Source organism: Prionailurus viverrinus, chromosome A2, assembly GCF_022837055.1.
Source record: "Prionailurus viverrinus isolate Anna chromosome A2, UM_Priviv_1.0, whole genome shotgun sequence".
Classification (NCBI taxonomy): Eukaryota; Metazoa; Chordata; class Mammalia; order Carnivora; family Felidae; genus Prionailurus; species Prionailurus viverrinus.
Window position 1 is genome coordinate 6,212,588 of NC_062562.1, and position 18,114 is coordinate 6,230,701.

At 42.8% G+C, this 18,114-nt stretch overlaps 1 protein-coding gene and 1 long non-coding RNA gene across 18 annotated transcripts; one reads left to right on the plus strand and one right to left on the minus strand.

The window, feature by feature from the left end:
- Positions 1 to 974: 974 nt before the first annotated feature.
- On the minus strand, positions 975 to 16,976 carry LOC125149774 (zinc finger protein 426-like). Of its 17 annotated transcripts, XM_047828937.1 has the most exons (9): positions 16,809 to 16,976; positions 16,513 to 16,582; positions 12,189 to 12,255; positions 9,038 to 9,126; positions 8,455 to 8,540; positions 7,699 to 7,825; positions 6,528 to 6,608; positions 5,918 to 6,000; positions 975 to 5,016 (listed from the first exon to the last, which is right to left on the minus strand). In XM_047828937.1, the coding sequence occupies exons 4-9, from the start codon at positions 9,060 to 9,062 to the stop codon at positions 3,751 to 3,753; spliced, it is 1,668 nt and encodes a 555-aa protein (XP_047684893.1). In that variant the 5' UTR covers positions 9,063 to 9,126; positions 12,189 to 12,255; positions 16,513 to 16,582; positions 16,809 to 16,976; the 3' UTR covers positions 975 to 3,750. The 17 variants fall into 17 exon arrangements, with proteins under 17 accessions (XP_047684893.1, XP_047684858.1, XP_047684902.1 ...); XM_047828902.1 differs by lacking the exon at positions 12,189 to 12,255 and having other exon boundaries at positions 9,038 to 9,088; positions 16,061 to 16,582; XM_047828946.1 differs by having other exon boundaries at positions 8,455 to 8,530; positions 9,038 to 9,088; positions 16,513 to 16,976.
- LOC125150121 (uncharacterized) lies at positions 16,977 to 17,807 on the plus strand. The gene is made up of 2 exons (XR_007146215.1): positions 16,977 to 17,063; positions 17,432 to 17,807. It is a non-coding gene; the product is annotated as an uncharacterized LOC125150121 (long non-coding RNA).
- The last annotated feature ends 307 nt before the right edge of the window (positions 17,808 to 18,114 follow it).

Genomic DNA, 18,114 nt, shown 5'->3' on the forward strand with positions numbered 1-18,114 from the left:
CAGTACAGACCAATGGACACACGAGTAAATCTGACCTCTGATATTCTGTTACCAGTGAGGTGTTCTGTAGGCTCCTCAACTCACCCTTTCCAAGATTAAACTGATGTTTTATCCTCCCCACAATTTTCTTCCTCTTATTGCCATCAGTGTAAAAGCTGACACTATCGACTCTAGCACCCATAGAATTTTTCTCCAGCGGTTGTCAGGCTGGTTTGGCCCCCTATGCAAAGGCAATGTCTAGTCATTTTTAGTTACCACACGTATGTGCTGGCACCTAGTGGGTAGACAACAGGGATCTTTTAAAAGTCTACACTAGGGGCGCCTGGGTGGCGCAGTCGGTTAAGCGTCCGACTTCAGCCAGGTCACAATCTCGCGGTCCATGAGTTCGAGCCCCGCGTCGGGCTCTGGGCTGATGGCTCAGAGCCTGGAGCCTGTTTCCGATTCTGTGTCTCCCTCTCTCTCTGCCCCTCCCCCGTTCATGCTCTGTCTCTCTCTGTCCCAAAAATAAATAAGCGTTGAAAAAAAATAAATAAAAGTCTACACTACACAGGACAGCCCTCACAAGAAATTATTAAACAGACCAGAATGTCAATATTGAATTTTTGAGATTCTGTTCTAGACTGTTCAGGGCTAGTATTAAAAGATTTCTCGAGGGGCACCTGGGTGGCTTAGTCAGTTAAGTATCCAACTTTGGCTCAGGTCACGATCTCGTAGTTTATGCATTCGAGCCCTGCGTCGGACTCTGTACTGACAGCTTGGAGCCTGGAATGTGCTTTGGATTCTGTGTCTCCCTCTCTCTGCCCCTCCTCAACTTTGGCTCTGTCTCTGTGTCTCTCTCTCTCAAAAATAAACATTAAAAAAAAATCTTTTTTAATTAAAAAAAAAGATTTCTCTAAAAAATCCCAGCAACTGCCTATTACCTTACTACAGAATTAAAGATATTATCAGAAAGGAATCTCAGTCTTTTCTTCTTGTTACTTTTTTATTGTGTTTAAATATCTGTAACAAAATTCACTATTTTAAACACTTAGGTGTACAATTCTATTCTGTTCACATCAAATACATTGGTTTTTTTTTTCTGTTTTTGTTTTGTGCAACCATTACCGCTGTTTCCAGATGGTTTCATATTCCCAAAGGGAAACTCTACCCATCAAACACTCATTTTTCATTCTTCTTTCCCTCCACCAGCTGCCAATCATGCAATGAGAAAAGGAGTTTCCACCTGAGGTCCCGGGGCATATCTTAAGGTAGCAATGATGGAAAATAAAGGTGCAGTTAAACATGGATAAGAAAAGAGGGATTGATAGGAGGACGACAGAAGGCAAAGAATGAGGCAGTATCTCAGACTTCTCCTATGCAACATACTACATAGAAACTCCTAAGCAAACTACCACTCAAATCACATTCCTACACTGGAAGTTGAAAATCACATCCCTGTTTCTATGGTAGAATCCATTGCAATCACAAGCTATTGGTGGGAAATGGGGTAAATGAGAAGATCTCTGTAAGAAACATCATAATTGCATGAAATTATACATGTAAAACAGGATGAACAGTTTTGACATGGCAAGGACTTTAATTACAACTGTAGTAGCCTTTTCATGCCCCTTCTTCATGTGAATAATGCACCCAAATAAATGCACTTGAAGAGTATCAACATTTGAGAGGGCAGTTGAGGAAAGCAGGCCAGCACTTGATGGAAGTGTTTCACATCTAATGTTGGCCATGTCAGGAATGGCTACAGGAAATCTGACCAAAGAATTCTGGAACTGTAATTAGGGAAGAAAGGTAACAAAGGAACTACTAAAGAAGTTGTTGAGAAACAAATACAAAGACAAATACAAGCACATCATGGGTGCTCTGGAAACAGAGGAAATGAAGTTTCTATTACAAGAGAAAAATAACCGCAAGATTTAAATCCACAACATTTGCATTTGGGGCCCACAATATCCTCTCGGTTCTGAGACCAGTGGCCCATCAGGGCCCATCTCTCTTAGGTGAAGACTTCCCAGGGCCCCCATCACATCCTTTTCCTCAGGCTGTAGATGAAGGGGTCCAGCATGGGGGGTACCACAGTGTACATCACTGAGGCAATCAAGCTTCTCTGGGAAGAATGGTTCCAGCAGAACTGAACTACACTGCCAGGCTTCTCCCATAGGAAATGGAGGTCACAGCAGTGAGACCCACCAGGTGGAAAGTGCTTTACATTTCCCCATCTAGAAGACATTCTTATTAAGGAAGAGACAATCAGACTACGAAAAGAGGATCCTAATGAGACAAAAAGTCGGCAAGCGTGGTTATTGACAAACACAGATGTTACTGATGAGGGTATCAGATCGTTGGAATGAGGACAAGTAGGCTTTGCAATAATCCAATGATGCCACCGAAGGCCAGCGTATTCTACACTGCAACCCACACGAAGCAGTGAAGCCTACACCCCCACCTACACCCAAGAGAATCACTTCATATCCCAACCTCCTCCAAACATAAACCTAAGACAAATGTGCCCAGGTCACTTCTGATCAGGATCATCGCTACATTTGACTCGGCGTGTACTCCACTGGTTTAAACCCAAACGAACATGACATTAAGCTGCTGTGGCCTCCGAGGCCACCCACAACAAAACTAAAGGCTGCTCAAGGGTCACGAGTGTATGAATGTGTCAACTCAGTACGGAAACAAGGTTCTGGTGGATTCTGCGTCTCTATCCAAAGGTCAATTTGAAGAACTGCCAGTGGTGGCAGCAAGTACTTCAGATTATCAGGACTTGCCATATTCACAAGGTTCTCTATCTCCCACATATGAAAGGATGAGAAACTAACCAGTAAGTCACGTGCCAGCTGCAGCTATTTCTAAACACAGGCAAACAACATAATTGGTTTCTTCCGGGTTGTGGTGATCTAGGAGCTCTGTTCCCAATCTCTCCGCACACTGAGATTGAAAGTATTTTCTAACCCAGTACTGGGTGTGTAGCTCTCTTTGCAGAGCTATGAAATCTGGGTGTATAACCCTCACCATTTCTAAAGTCTTTTCTGACCCAGAAAGATCAGGTGTGAGACAGAACCAAGAGCATTTTCAGGAAATTTAGAGACATATACCACCCCCACACCTTCACCTCCATGAGGCACCATCAGTGGACTCTCTGAGCAGTGAACTAACTACTTCCAATGTTCACCGTCTTCACAGTATTAGACAAGGTCCACGCGACCAGACAACCCGGGTGGCTTGAACAGCATTAAGTCTAACGGTGGTAGTCTCACTTGGGACCAGGCTGCAACCAAGGTGTAGAAACTAGACTAGCAGGAAGGTAACAAATTGGTCACAATTATTCTGTACATAATCTATGGTGCATTTTTTAGGTGTTACGTTGTGACCATGACGTGAAGGCTTTCTCGCACTCCTTTATGTCTAAGGGGTTGCTCTGCGGTATCAGTTTTCACGCATGGAGTTCGGCTTGAGCAAACGGTGAACGCCTCCCCTCCGTGTGTACCCTCAAAGGGCTTCTCTCCAGTGGGACTTCAAATGTGTATTTGCAGTTGTGGAAGTGGTGTAGGCTTTCTCACATCCCGTACACTCACAGGGCTTCCCTCTACTGTGAGTCTGTATACGCTTGTGAAGGCTGGAGGACCAAGTGAGGTCTTTCCCACATTCCTTACATCAACAGGGCTTCTCTCCAGTGTGGATTCTTCAGTGTTGAATCCAGATGAAAGCAGCAGTGAAAGCTTGCCCACAGTGCTTACATTCACAGGGTTACTCTCTAGAGTGATTTCTCAAATGGCTATGAAAATAGGAGAAAGTCCTAAAGGCTTCCCCACATTCACCACATTGAAAGGGTCTGTCTCCAGTGTGAGGTCTCAAGTGTTCATGAAGATACGAGGAACTACCAAGGGCTTTCTCACATTCACCACATTCATAGGGCTTCTCTCCACTGTGAGTTCGTAAATGTTTTTTAAGGACTGAGGGCCAAACGAAAGCTTTCCCACATTCCTTACATTGATAGGGTTTCTCTCCAGTGTGAGTTCTCAAATGTACACTAAGTCGTGAGGAATTAGTGAAGGCTTTCCCACATTGCTGACATTTGTACGGCTTCTCTCCAGTGTGAATTCTCAAATGTTCGTTAAGAATTGAGGAACTACTGAGGGCTTTCCCACATTCCTTACATTTATAGGGCTTCTCACCACTGTGAGTTTGAACGTGTTTACGAAGGACCGAGAGCCAAGCGAAACGTTTCCCACATTCCTTACATTTATACGGCTTCTCTCCAGTGTGAATTCTCAAATGTTCATTAAGAACTGACGAACGACTGACGGCTTTTCCACATTCCTTACATTTATAGGGCTTCTCACCACTGTGAGTTCGAACATGTTTACGAAGGAGCGAGGGCCACTGGAAGTGTTTCCCACATTCTTTACACCGATAGGGTTTCTCTCCGGTGTGAAGTCTCAAATGCACATAAAGACGGGAGGATGTAGCAAAGGCTTTCCTACATTCACTACATTCAAAGGGTTTTATTCCAGTGTGAAGTCGAATGATGTGATTATTGAGGCACTTGGAATCTGCATAAGATTTCCCACATTGTTTACATTCATGGGGTTCTTGAGTATGTGTCTGCACATGCTCAGTATGGCCTGCTGAGAAGACTGAAGCTCTTATAAACGGCTTCCATTCATCAAAATCTCCTCCAGTGTGAATCCTCATGTGCGCCTGAAAATGGGAATGATTAATGAATGTTTTCCCACAGTCGCTGCATTCCAAAGACTTCCCTGCCAGGCTGGTTCTCTCATACATGATAGGTGGAGTCAGGCGCAAGATTTTACCACACCGATTCAACTCAGAAAGCTTCTCTCTAGGAGAGTTTTTCTTTTGCAGATTAAGGAAGCCATTGTGATATGGGTTACACTCAAAAGCGTTCTCTCTATTTTGAGTTCTCACGTGTGTCTTAAGGTTGAAGTGCTTCCTCAAGTCTTTCCCACTTTGCTGACAGTCAGAGAGTTCTACTCCATGGTGGGTCCTCTCCTGTTGATGAAGGGATGAAAGATGATGACAGCATTTTCAGACTGATAAGTTTCAACCTTATAATGCTAAAAACATGACAAGGACTCTTACCACTTTTATTACATAAATACAGTTCCTGTTGATTTCTTTCAGGTTAAACCAGGGAATTCCTCTGCCAAAAACTGATGTCATCTATTCTACTCTCGTGATCATTCCAGTAAAAATTTATTTATTTATTTATTTGTTTGTTTGTTTATTTATTTTTTTGAGAGCGCGCACGCGAGTGTGAGCAGGGGAGGGGCACAGAGAGAGGGAGACACAGAATCTGAAGCAGGCTCCACGCTCTGAGCTGTCAGCACAGAGCCCAACGCAGGGCTCAAACCCATGAACCATGAGATCATGACCTGAGCTGAAGCTGGACACTTAATAACCGACCGAGCCACCCAGGCACCCTTCTAGTAAAATTTCATGAAAATGTTTAAAGACTCAATGACAAGTTATATCTTGGGGAATGTGTACTTGTGGTATCGAGGAATCAACAATTTTCAAAACAGATTTAGATTATAAACCCTAAATCATCATATTCAGAGTATCTCTGCTTTGTCTTTGGTCAATGCCATTTGTCTCAAATATATCCAAACTGCACTGAGTTTTTATAACAGAACTACCAATCTTTTTTGAATGCGGAATAGAAGAAATATCATAAAAAGGGGTGTCTGGGTGGCTCAGTCAGTTAAGCATCAGATTTCAGCTCAGGTCATGATCTCATGGTTTGTGGGTTCAAGCACTGTGGAGCCTGCCTGGGATTCCCTTTCTCTCCCCTTCTCTCTGTCCCTCCCCCGCTCGCTTGCTTTCTCTCCCTTAAAATAAATAAATAAACTTAAAAAAAAAAAAAAAAAGAAATATCTCAAATCAGTCTTACTTTTTGTATTTCACTGGCTGTTTTTCCTCCAAAAAAATCCTGGTGAGATTCTGACCCTTTAGTCTGAAGTCCTGTCTCCCATTCTGAAGTAAAACAAAGACACAGATTCAAACATCTGTAGAAATAAACCATAGGCTAAACAATCTTAAAAGAAGACTCAGTTTTATTTTCATTTTAAAATGAGTGAAATAAGAAAGAAAAAAGACTGCATCAGTTTGTTCATGGGAAAAATACAACGAAAAGTGTGTGGGAACACACTTTAGTGGCTTACTAAAAAATAACTTTCTGAAAACCAAATATGATGTGAAACTATCAAAATATTATCCAGGTAACATAATATTATCAAGTAGACACATGAAAAACATGTGGACAACAAGGACACGCCAAAGATAAACCTGTAGAAGCACCAGGTCATTTGTGACATCACAGAAATTTTCAATAGAAGACTGAAGGAAGTTCAAGGTATCCCAAAACATCAAAGACAAATGGCTTCAGCCCTGAGACAAAATGTATTTAAAAATGTTACACATTAAAGTTGCAAAGATGTCATACCTCAGATTGACCAGTGACATGCTTCTCATTCACCAGTGATGTCTGTCACCACACTCACCTTGCAAAATACCCTGCTCCACTGCCCTTAGCTCTTGTTGTTCCAACCAAGCGATCAGCTTAGGTTTCGACAGTTGATATTCTGTCCACAGGAAAAGGTACATTAATAGGAGAGACTCACGCAAGAGATCACAAGGCTTCTGATGAATCCAAAACTGTATTTCTTTTTTTTTTTAATGGTTTCTTATTTACTTTGAGAGACAGAGAGAGCACAAGCAGGGGAGGGGCACAGAAGGGGAGGGGGAGGGGGAGGGGGAGGGGGAGGGAGAGGGAGAATGAATCCCAAGCAGGTTCTGCACCTTCAGCGCAGAGCTGGATGTGGGGCTTGAACTCACGAACCATGAGATCACAACCTGAGCCAAAATCAAGAGTTGGACATTTAACCAACTGAGTCACCCGGATGCCCCTAAAACTCTTATTTCTAATGAAAGCAGTGAAATTATTCCAAAGGACCAAAAAGGCAAATGCTCCCTTTCTGTGACAAAAAATCATTATCTCTGACCCCTGAAAGCCAAAACAAATGTACATATATATTTAAAAACATAAGACATTTATTCAAATAGGAAATAAAGAAGGGGCACCTGGGTGGCTCAGTCGATTAAGCATCTGACTTTGCCTCAGGTCAAATCATGGTCTCATGGTTTGTGAGTTCAAGCCCTGCATCAGGCTCTGCACTGTCAAAGCCTAGGATTCTCTCCCTGTCCCCCCCACCCCCCTAACTCTTTCCCTACCTTTCTCTCTTCCCTCCCCCTACTCTCTCTCTCAAAATAAATAAATAAACATAAAAAAAAAAAAACCCAAAGGAAATAAAGGAGATAAGGAAAGGAGATCTTCCTTTTCTGATGGGGAAATCACTAGAGCAGTGGTCTCAAACGTTGGCGCACATCACAATCGTCAGGATAGCTTACTGAACATAGAAGATGGGGCAACAACCCCAGCTTTATAATTCAGAATGTCAAAAATGGAGTCTGAGAATATAAATTCTTAGCAGAGCAATGGTGTTACTGTGGGCCCTACGGCCACATTTCCAGAATACCCACTGCAGATTACAGCCCATTAGTGCAGGGACTATGCATCTCCTATTTCCAATTCTGTTTCAGATTAGGCATCACCAAGCCTGGAAACACATTAAGTACACGATCCATATCAGGAATGGTGGCAGCCTTACGTACCTACTGTGACCAGGTTCTGGTAGTTCTCTAGCATCACGTTTCTGTATAGGTTTCTCTGAGAGAGGTCCAGTAATATCCACTCCTCTTGGGTGAAGTCCAATGCCACGTCGTCAAAGGTCACTGAAATCTAAACCATCACACCGGGGTTGGCCTAAGAAACATCCCCACCAACGTTCACCAAAAAACCCCAAAGGAACACGTTTTTTCAGGATGGGAGACTCAATACCGATGCAGGGTTGTGAGATTTCTCATTATCATCTCATGGTTCTGTGGTCCTAGGTACTCTTCTCTCGATCTAGACTCACTCACTGCTCCTCTCCACTCATATGGTTTTAATGTCACCTTTTAAACATGAGTTTATCTCATCATAACCAGAGTAGGAGCTCTCTTCTTATTTCCCTCTATTGCAATAGACTTCTGAGCACACTACAGATTCTCGATAAACAGCATAAAATGACTGAATTCTTTAAGAAAAGGACACTTATATCTTACCATGTCAGAGCACACAGCAAGGCGGAAGCCTGCACTTGAAATCCTTGAGCTTCAGGATTGATTACGGAAATACTGAGACTACTTCTCACTGTAATCCCTTTTCAATGAATTTCCACTTCCAGGGAAGCTTCAATTCGGGACTCAGTCCTTGCATGGGGCTTCATTTGCTTTAGGAAGCTCAGGACATAGATGTGCCTAGAAGGAATGTGTCCACCTGGTAGATGTAAATATGGCATTCTGTTGATTGATGTGATTATTTCTTACCTGATGATAATTTTTCAGCCAGACAGCCACCATCCTTTCTGCCTCTGTGTTTTCCTCATGAAGGGGAAAATGATCTCTAGAAAGATCTCAGGGAAAAAATAACACTTAGGTTCTTAGAATGCAACACAAGCATATCTCCCAGAATCACCCACCTGAAAGTCATTCCATCCTATTCTGAGATTCTTGTATATCCCTATACACTCAAGAAATCTCATGCAAATACACACTATTGCCATAAAATATCAGAGTAGCCCAGCCACACCTGAAGCCACAAAAAGAATGTGCCAGACACACTACCCATGTAGAAAGGGGCCACAGTCTTATTTTGCAGGTATGGAAACCCAATCCCTGGGAACTCTGATTCTTTATTTGCCCAAGATAATAGAACTCATCAATGGGATTATGCAGCACCAACTCCCAAAGCGCACACACCAGGAAGCTGACTTACAGAACAGCATTCTCTGGCAAATTTTAGCTCTAATGAACCAGCAGCCTAACTGCTTAGGCCCAGATCCCTGGACCCTATATTGTATAGGGGTTACATTTAAGAATCCTCTGAAAATGAGAATCAACAATGACTTACCATGGGTCAAATCAATGGCTGCCATCCTGGGACACTGATGGTGAAATCTGCCTGATGCAAAATCGGATGCCAAGATCACTTCAGTGCAATTTAAGAATATAAGTAAATATGGCAATTTTCATTACTCTTGACACAGGGTTAACTGGGGTCCTTTCCACATCAATCATTAATCAGCAAGCATTACTAATCCATCAATCAAACATCATACATTAGCTCTCTCTCTGCAGATGATATATGTGAGATTCACTAAAAATGGTATAATCTATGGTATGAAAGTCAATAACATCGATTACAATTTCCTGAGGATATGTGACACATTTTCTCAGTAGGAGCTCTATGTATATCAGCTCACTTGATTATCATAACAATTCTCTACAATAGGTATCATTAGCCCTACTTAATAGCTGATAAAATTAGAGAGATAGAACACTAATCATTTGTCCAACACCTTCCAATTAGTAAAAAAGAGATCCACAATTTAATGTAGATAGGCTTGTCTCTAATGTTTGATCTCCTGAGGTTCTTATTCCCAAATAATAATCAGACATCATTTTAGACTTGTCCATTTTGGTAGCCAGCAGCTACATATGCTATTGAGTACTTGATAGGCAGTTAGTAAAACAGGATTTTAAGTTTTATTTATTTTTATATTTTAAATGTAAAACTCATTTGCAGATTCACTTATTAGAGAACTTAAATATGGTTGGGTAAACTTACATCTACTTTCTCAACTGTATTTATTACATGATTCAAACACATATCAAGTACATGTCACAAAAATTTTATGTCCAATGAATTCTGACTACTTGGTATGACGAAAAGAATTTAAAATCAATTTTTATATGGGTTACATGCCGAAATATTTTGAATAGATGGGATAAAGTGTATCTCTTTTTTTTTTTTTTATCACAGGTATAGGAAAGCTTTGATCATATACATGACCTACACATTTGTATTTCCATTGGACAGCACTGGCCTAGAATACTGCTGGATAGTACACAGAGGATAAAAATGAAGTGTTCTATTTGGTTAACACCCTTGGGCTTCATTTGATGGAGCTTAGAGTGGCTTGGAGCCCTGAACCTCCTCTTAAGTTATCATAATGGGCTTATTCCTTCATTCTTTCCACAAATAATTAAGAAATTGTGGTCTTGTGCTAGGCACTAAGTAGAAAACAGTGACATATACAGCAAATGTCCCAGAGCTTAATGGCCCAACATTCCAAAGAGACAAGATACTCAATTATAAACGGATTCATCCAATCATTGTTGCAAAAATTCAAACAGGTGAGAAAATCGAGTATCCTATATACAAACACAAATGTATACACGAATATTTTGGATTTCTTTTGGGCAAGGTAAGGACAAACAAGGCAAGTAACCATAAGCTATCCTAAATAACCCAAAAAGATAAGAAAAATAATGGTGGAAAGGTTTTACAAAACTCAGAAGACATTACAAGTATTCAACAGCCTCAGTGGGTCCTAATTGAGGCTCAGTTCAATTAAGGTTTATGGACTTCCTCTCACCCTGGCAAAGGAGCAATGCCAAATCAGACAGCTTCACACTGGTCTATTTAGAAGTCTTCCTGGGGAACCTCCTTTTCCTATTATCACTTCTGTTTTTCACCAAGTTTTTATGTCATTTTTATTCCTTTTTTTTTTTAACTTTTTAAAAATGTTTTTACTTATTTTTGAGACAGAGAGAGACAGAGCATGAGCAGGGGAGGGGCAGAGAGACAGGGAGACACAGAATCCGAAGCAGGCTCCAGGCACTGAGCTGTCAGCACAGAGCCTGACACAGGGCTCGAACTCACGACTGTGAGATCACGACCTGAGCCGAAGTCAGATGCTTAACTGACTGAGCCACGCAGGTGCCCCTTTATTCCTTTCTTAACAAGGCTTCCTACTCACTTTATCTTTTAATCTGATACAGTTCGAAGGATAACTCCTATGTTAAAAATTAATAATTCTTTAATAAACTAAACACAGAACAGCAGCCCAAATGCTGATCTACAGAATGCTATCCAAGTGATGACAAACACTGGAAGTTCCAGTTTCATTACCATAAACCAAAATAACCCTCACAACCCGAGATACTTCATTCTATCCATGAAAAGACCAGAACCCTGAAATTACATGCTGCCACAAATACTGCATCTCAAATGCTTCGTACAGATTGCACTTACTGCCAGGGGTCTCAAACGGAAGTCCTTTGGGCTGAACAGACCCAAATGTGTTTACTTTCATGCCACACCTGTACATTTTTCCTTTTGGTTTTTCTTTTTAACTGAGATATAAGTGCTATGCAATGAAATGCGTAGATCTTAAGTATTCTGAGGATGAGCTCTGACACTTATGTTTACTCATGTAATGAGCAGTACAAGGAAAATACAGAATATATTCATCTCCCCAAAAAGCTGTCTGACAGGAGGATCCCCTTTCTTTTGGAGAGTTCTTTGCATACTAAGGGTAGCATTCCATCTGCTTGAAGAACATTATTTTCCAGTACATGTCACGGGGCCTGGCCCATTGAGGGCACCCAGTGATTGTTGACCAAGACCACTAAGCTACTTTACATCACTTAATGTGTCTCCATCTAGATTACACAGTCTCTAACAGGGGCGCCTGGGTGGCTCAGTTGGTTAACCGTCCAACTTCAGCTCAGGTCACGATCTCACGGTCCGTGAGTCCGTGAGTTCGAGCCTCGCGTCGGGCTCTGGGCTGATGGCTCAGAGCCTGGAGCCTGCTTCCAATTCTGTGTCTCCCTCTCTCTCTGCCCCTCCCCTGTTCATGCTCTGTCTGTCTCAAAAATAAATAAACGTTAAAAAAAAAATTTTTTTTAAAGAACAGTCTCTAACAAAGTATATATCCCAAGTGTTGGGAAATGCAGTTAATTATTCTAGAAATACAAGTGTATGGGGATCTCAGTCTTCTAAGCACTTACCCACCAGCCAGGAATGTCTGCAAATTGAACACTTATTTCCTGTGGATACCTGGCTTGTCTGCATTCCAAATGCTTGCCCAATGCCTGCTGACCACCTCTGCCCCAGGAAATCCAGCCAACTTATTCACAAGCAATGGACTGCAATGATACCTTCACAAATAAGATGTGACCCAGTCTTGGGGAGAAGGCACCCCTACAAATCTTACCTTATTATTCTGTTCAGTTCTAGGATAGAGTACTCTTTACATCTTTGTAAACTCTTCCCATGTAGATCTAGAAATCAAGGAGAGATTTTTGTCTCCTGATCATACACCCAGACTTATACAAAATTGAGACGGACAGTGACTGCAGGAGGTACACTGGTAGAGATGAGATATGGAGATTCATCAAGTGTGTGATTTCATCAAGTCTTTGTTCTGGAGCCAGGAGCTAAGCTCCCTGACAATGGGAAAGACATTCAGCTGCGTTATGAAAATCAAGCTATCACCTGTAGCTCATTGTGAAGATAGGCAAACAAAAGCACTTGCTTGGGAGTCCAAGTAAATGCTATGTTTGGCTGCTACCTCATTAGTGAGGAGTACAAGGATTCTTATGGCTGGACTTGCACACGAAATGACATGCTCAGATTTACTACGACGAGCTCAATTCAAGGCCTGAGAACCAGAAGGCTTCAAGACAGCTCTTAAAAAGCACATTTCTTGTGGCCACGGGACTCACATTGTTGAAAATAAAACATGAAATTTAATTGCACAGGTAAAAATAACACCACAATTAGAATGGCTGTCTCAACTAGTTGTTCGTGTGAAAATTAGGGCACTGATGAGAAAGGAATGAGTACTTGAAAACTGGAATGGGGACATCTAGTCGGACCAACAGGAAGCTCACAATCTTAAATCCATAAGACACTGACGCTCCCATAGTAGGGAATTATCCTGCCCTTTCGTTTCTGAAATGAGCCTTCCTCTGCTTAAAAATACTGAGGAAAAATCTCATTGGGGTAGAAGTCTTGGAAAGAAACGCTCCTCCTCAAGACCCACCCAAACTATGTGCTATGCCCCTGGTAACATAACTAGTTCAGTTCAAAATCCACAGTAACAGGAATACAACACAGTGCAAGATAAAATAGCTTGCACAACAAAATAGTTTCAACTCCAGTAATATGGAGAAGAAAGCTGGGTACCCTACGGGAGAAACAGCTGTAAGCATGCCAAACCTAGAAGGCTGAAATACAACAAATAAACTGGGCCAAATTCATTGACATGGGTGCGCTTTTTAGACAGTCTGGGTTTAATACATTCTAGCTCATGGATCTGGGGAAAGCTCTAACAGCTTAGATGGCACCACAGACTCATTGGTGACCCACATACCAGCAGAAAGAGTTCACATACCAGCAGAACTCCACAACAAAATCTGAAGGAGCAAATCCTAGGGAGATAGGAATGTTGCAATGGATTTATCATGTGTGATACACAGCCCCCATTCCCCATCCCATCTTGAGGGAACAGAACACTCTTTCCACAACTTTACTGAGAAACAGGTAAGTGGAGCACCTTACCCTTGAAGCCTAAGTGGTTATTCTCCTCTATAGGTCAGGTATGATTGTAGGTGATATACCATCACTGAGATGGACTCCCTGATTTCAGTAGGAATGATGAGGACCCAGAGTAGCAGAAGTAGGTAACACTTAATTACCAAAGACAAAGTGGGCACATGAACTGTCAAGACCAGTGAGAATGAAACAGGAAATCAGAATGCTTTGTCCTGCAGAGATCTTTAGTGGTGGCTAACTAATGGGAAACTAATTAGTCCCTTGCAACGAAACAGACAGGCAGCCTATTATAACAGAGGTCAACAAACTTACTCTAAAGATCCATACAGTACATTTTAGGCAAAGCAGGCCAAATAGTCCCTGTGCTATATTGAACTCTGTCATTGTGGTTTCAAAGAACCAATGAATACATTTAAGTTTGTATAAAGCTCTACGTACAAAAATAGCTGGAGGGCCAGATTTGACCCAGGGTCCACAGTATGCCAACCTGTGTACTAGAATTTTACTTGATGTCGGTAAGAATAAGTCTCTAATAACCAAAACTCTGACTTGACTCACCCCAGTGGAAAATCACAGCCCACTACCCAACTTCCAGACATAGACAAACTTAGAACCCCTTCAGCAAAGGATTTTGCACCATCACCACAATCCATACTATAAATCTTCATACAGATCCTTCACATAAGCATTCATGAGAATGACTATACACGGGGGAAAAGAAAATACTATTCCACACCATCTCTAAGATGACACTAAGTACTAAGGATCCAATATATCACTGTGGCACACCATCAAGTCAAAGTGGAGGCTGGTGGTAGATAACTTTTTAAAAAGTCTTAACTCCAATGAACTCAGATTAAACCCAGCTGCAGCAAGCTACCACTCTGTGGTTTTCTTTCCCCAGCGTCTAAATGTGTAATTGCAATACAGACATTCTTGGCACCTGGCAGAATTCCCTTATCTCTGACCCGTAGCGTAAGAACCATCATTATGGCAGGAAAATCTAAAAGGAGGATCCTGGAATACCCCACCACTGGACATAATCATCGAGAAATAATACAAACACTGCTGGGGGAACTGCAAAGACTAACGCCAACACCCAACGTATCCAAGGCCTGGAAGTAGGGGATTAGCCTTGAAGAAGTGAACAATGGACAATCACCTCAAGGCCAATTCCAGAAACCTAAACTAAACCTAAAATATACTGGGTTGACATGTTTTGTCTATGCTTGTTGTATTTATTTATGTGCATGTGTTTATTTATATATACTATGTACTATACACACACACACACACACACACACACACATACACTAGCCTTTCACTTTCCTATGTCCTTCCTGTTTTGATTAATATACAAATTATTACAGAGTAACATCACAATTTAGTCTTTAGGTAGCTGATTTTCGTGGCATGGGCCTTACTGACGTACATTCCTGTGGTGTTTCAACAATACTCCCTTCTCTGATTTTGTAAGCAGCCAGTAACAGAACCCGGTCTGTTTTAGAACCTGGGATTTTTGGGGCGCCTGGGTGGCGCAGTCGGTTAAGCGTCCGACTTCAGCCAGGTCACGATCTCGCGGTCCGTGAGTTCGAGCCCCGCGTCGGGCTCTGGGCTGATGGCTCAGAGCCTGGAGCCTGTTTCCGATTCTGTGTCTCCCTCTCTCTCTGCCCCTCCCCTTTTCATGCTCTGTCTCTCTCTGTCCCCAAAAAGTAAATAAACATTGAAAAAAAAAAAAAATTAGAACCTGGGATTTTAGAACCCCAGAGCCAGCTGCTCTTGCACCCCTGCTATGTACTACCTCTGTCCTTTCAGACAAAAAGTCTACTAACTCTATACTGAACCCAATTACCACTTTCTAAAATTCCAAGAAATAAAGAAAACATTTAAACACACCATGGAAATAAAATCACAAATAGCATTAAGTACAAGTTTTCAAAGAACATGTGACTCTTCCAAGTCAGTATTATGAAGAAAAAATGGCTCTGATCTAGCTTTATTTTTTTTTTTAATATTTATTTATTTCAAGAGAGAACACACGCGCCAGCCGGGGAGGGGCAGACAGACGGGGAGAGAGAATCCCAGCAGGCTCCATGCTGTCAGCCCAACAGAGGGCTGGATCTCATGAGCTGAGTGAGCTGAAATCAAGAGTCTGAGGCTTAACCCACTGAACCACCCAGGCACCCCCCTGCTCTAGCTTTAAAGAGACTTAGAGACATAAAAACTTGTCATATAAACCTTGATTGTATCCTAGATCCCGAAACATCCAAAAACGTATTTTGAAACAATGTGAAAAACTTTAGTTTTTACAGAGCAGATATTAGATAACATTTTTCATTTTCTTGGGTGGAATCAATGTATTATGGTTTTAGTAGCACAATGTCCTTATATTTAGGAGCTGCGTTACTAAGTATTTGAAGGTCAAGCATCATCTACAATTTATTCCCTATTTACTCTCAAACAGTCCACTGAAAAATACATTTATCTAGAGAGAGCAACCACGCAAAATGCAAAAATGGGTGAACCTACCTGAACGCACATTCATAGCAGTAGTTGCTTACATTTCCTTCAGGTTTAAGATTTTATGAAAGAAAAATGTCTTTCCACTAAATGGAAAACAGTCCCAATGCCCTGTTAATGGGAAATCCAGTTATTCTGAAAATGGAGTATTCACGCCTCCATTCTTTTCTCCCGGAGTCCCTGGCTTGCCACTTGGTGGGAATGGACAGGCTCAGGAGGGTCTCAGGAAAAGCGACGTGAAAACGGTTTCTCTTTAGTACAAAGACCAGTGGAGCACGTGTGTATAACTAGGTACTGAAACATGCACACTACCCACATCCGAGAAAGCATATCACCTGCCTAAGACAGTGTGTCCCGAAGAAAAGACGAGCGCAGACAAAGCCACATTCTCAGATAAAACTGCCTCTTCCCCACCGAAAGGAAACACAGGCCCCGCTGAACCAACTTTCCAGAACGCTCACCGGCCGGGTCCCTGAGGCTGCGAGTAACGCGGCGGAGTCTGGGCCACTCCCAGCAGCAGAAACTCTTTTCCTTTGGGACAAAAGTCACAAAGGCCGCTTGCACACTGCAGGACAGGCGAGCACAGTGGCCACGAACACCCCGCGCACGCGCCCTCCCAGCAGGACCACAGCGGCTCCGCGCCAGAACCGCCGGCCTCAGCGGCCTGTCGGGCGGTCTAGGCGGATGCGAGCCGCGCGGCCCGGCCGTTAAGCAGGACCATCGCCGACCCCGACTAAAACCGGCCTTGGACTCCCACCTCCTGCCTCCCTTCACGTCTTCCCCACCACAGCCGGCCCACGTCCGACCGCTACCAGCCCAACGGGCTCAACCCTGCTCCAAGAAACTGCCGGAGACCCCGGCGAGCGCGTGACGCCACTTCCGCTTCCTGCCGGGAATCGAGGGGCGGGACTTCCACCTCAGACGGCGGAACTGGGCTTCCCTCGGGCGTGGGCTTCGCGCTGGGCCTGAGGCCTGGATCCCGCCCGGAGGACACGGCTGGGGCAGGAACCAGGTTTGGGGGCGCGGCTACGGGCGGGGGCGGGGCGGGGGTGGGCGGGGGGCGAGACCAGTTCCCCGCAGGGCGCCAATGGGTTCACCCCACAGCCTGGGCAGTAAATGGTTTCCTGCCGGCCTCCCTGCACGTCCCTTATCGTTAAGCCCGACAGTCCATCACATAGTCTGTCTACCGCATTCAGTCCATCCGGTCTCTAGGCTTTGATTTCCTCATTGTCATTTACGTTGGACACGACGCTAAAGTCTAGTCGTTGATGCCTTGCTTTCATTGTTATGACAGTTCCTGTAAATCTTTCCTTTTTCTGTGTCAAATATGCATATCTGTTTTTATGAGATCGCACTGATACCAGGCATTCTTCTCTTCAGGCATGGTTATAAAGTTGCTCCCCTAATCACGTTTGCTGTGGTTTTCATTGGATGGCCTTTGTGCAGATGAGTGTCATATCTATTCAAGACTTAGTGGAGGGGAATGGGAGGGAATGGAGGAAATGGGTGAAGGGCATTAAGAGATACAGTCTGAGTTATAAATAAAATAATGAAGACAAGAGATATAGCATACCCATATTTGGAATATGGTCAATGTAACACTGTAACACCTTTGTATGTTGACAGATGCTAACTACACTTACTGTGGTGACCCTTTCATGATGTGTATGTATATCAAAGTGTTATGTGTATGCCTGCAACTAATCCAGTATTGTATGTCAATTATTCTTCAATAAAAAGAGAAACATCGTTTTCATGTGCATCATCAAATGTGTTTTATGTATCTATAGAACTGGTCATCTCAGTTGCTATGTTAAAGTTTCATCTTTGAGAAAGAGAGAGAGCGGAGGAGGGTCAGAGGGAGAGAGAGATCACCTTAAGCAGGCTCCATGTCCAGTTTGGAGCCCAAATGGGGGGCTTGATCTCAGGACGGTGTGATCATGACCTGAGCCAAAATCGAATCAGATGCTTATCCAACTGAGCCACCCAGGCACCCCTAATGTTTCATCTTTTACTGTACAAACATTTGTTTTTTTAAACATCCCCATAAAACTCAAATTTAT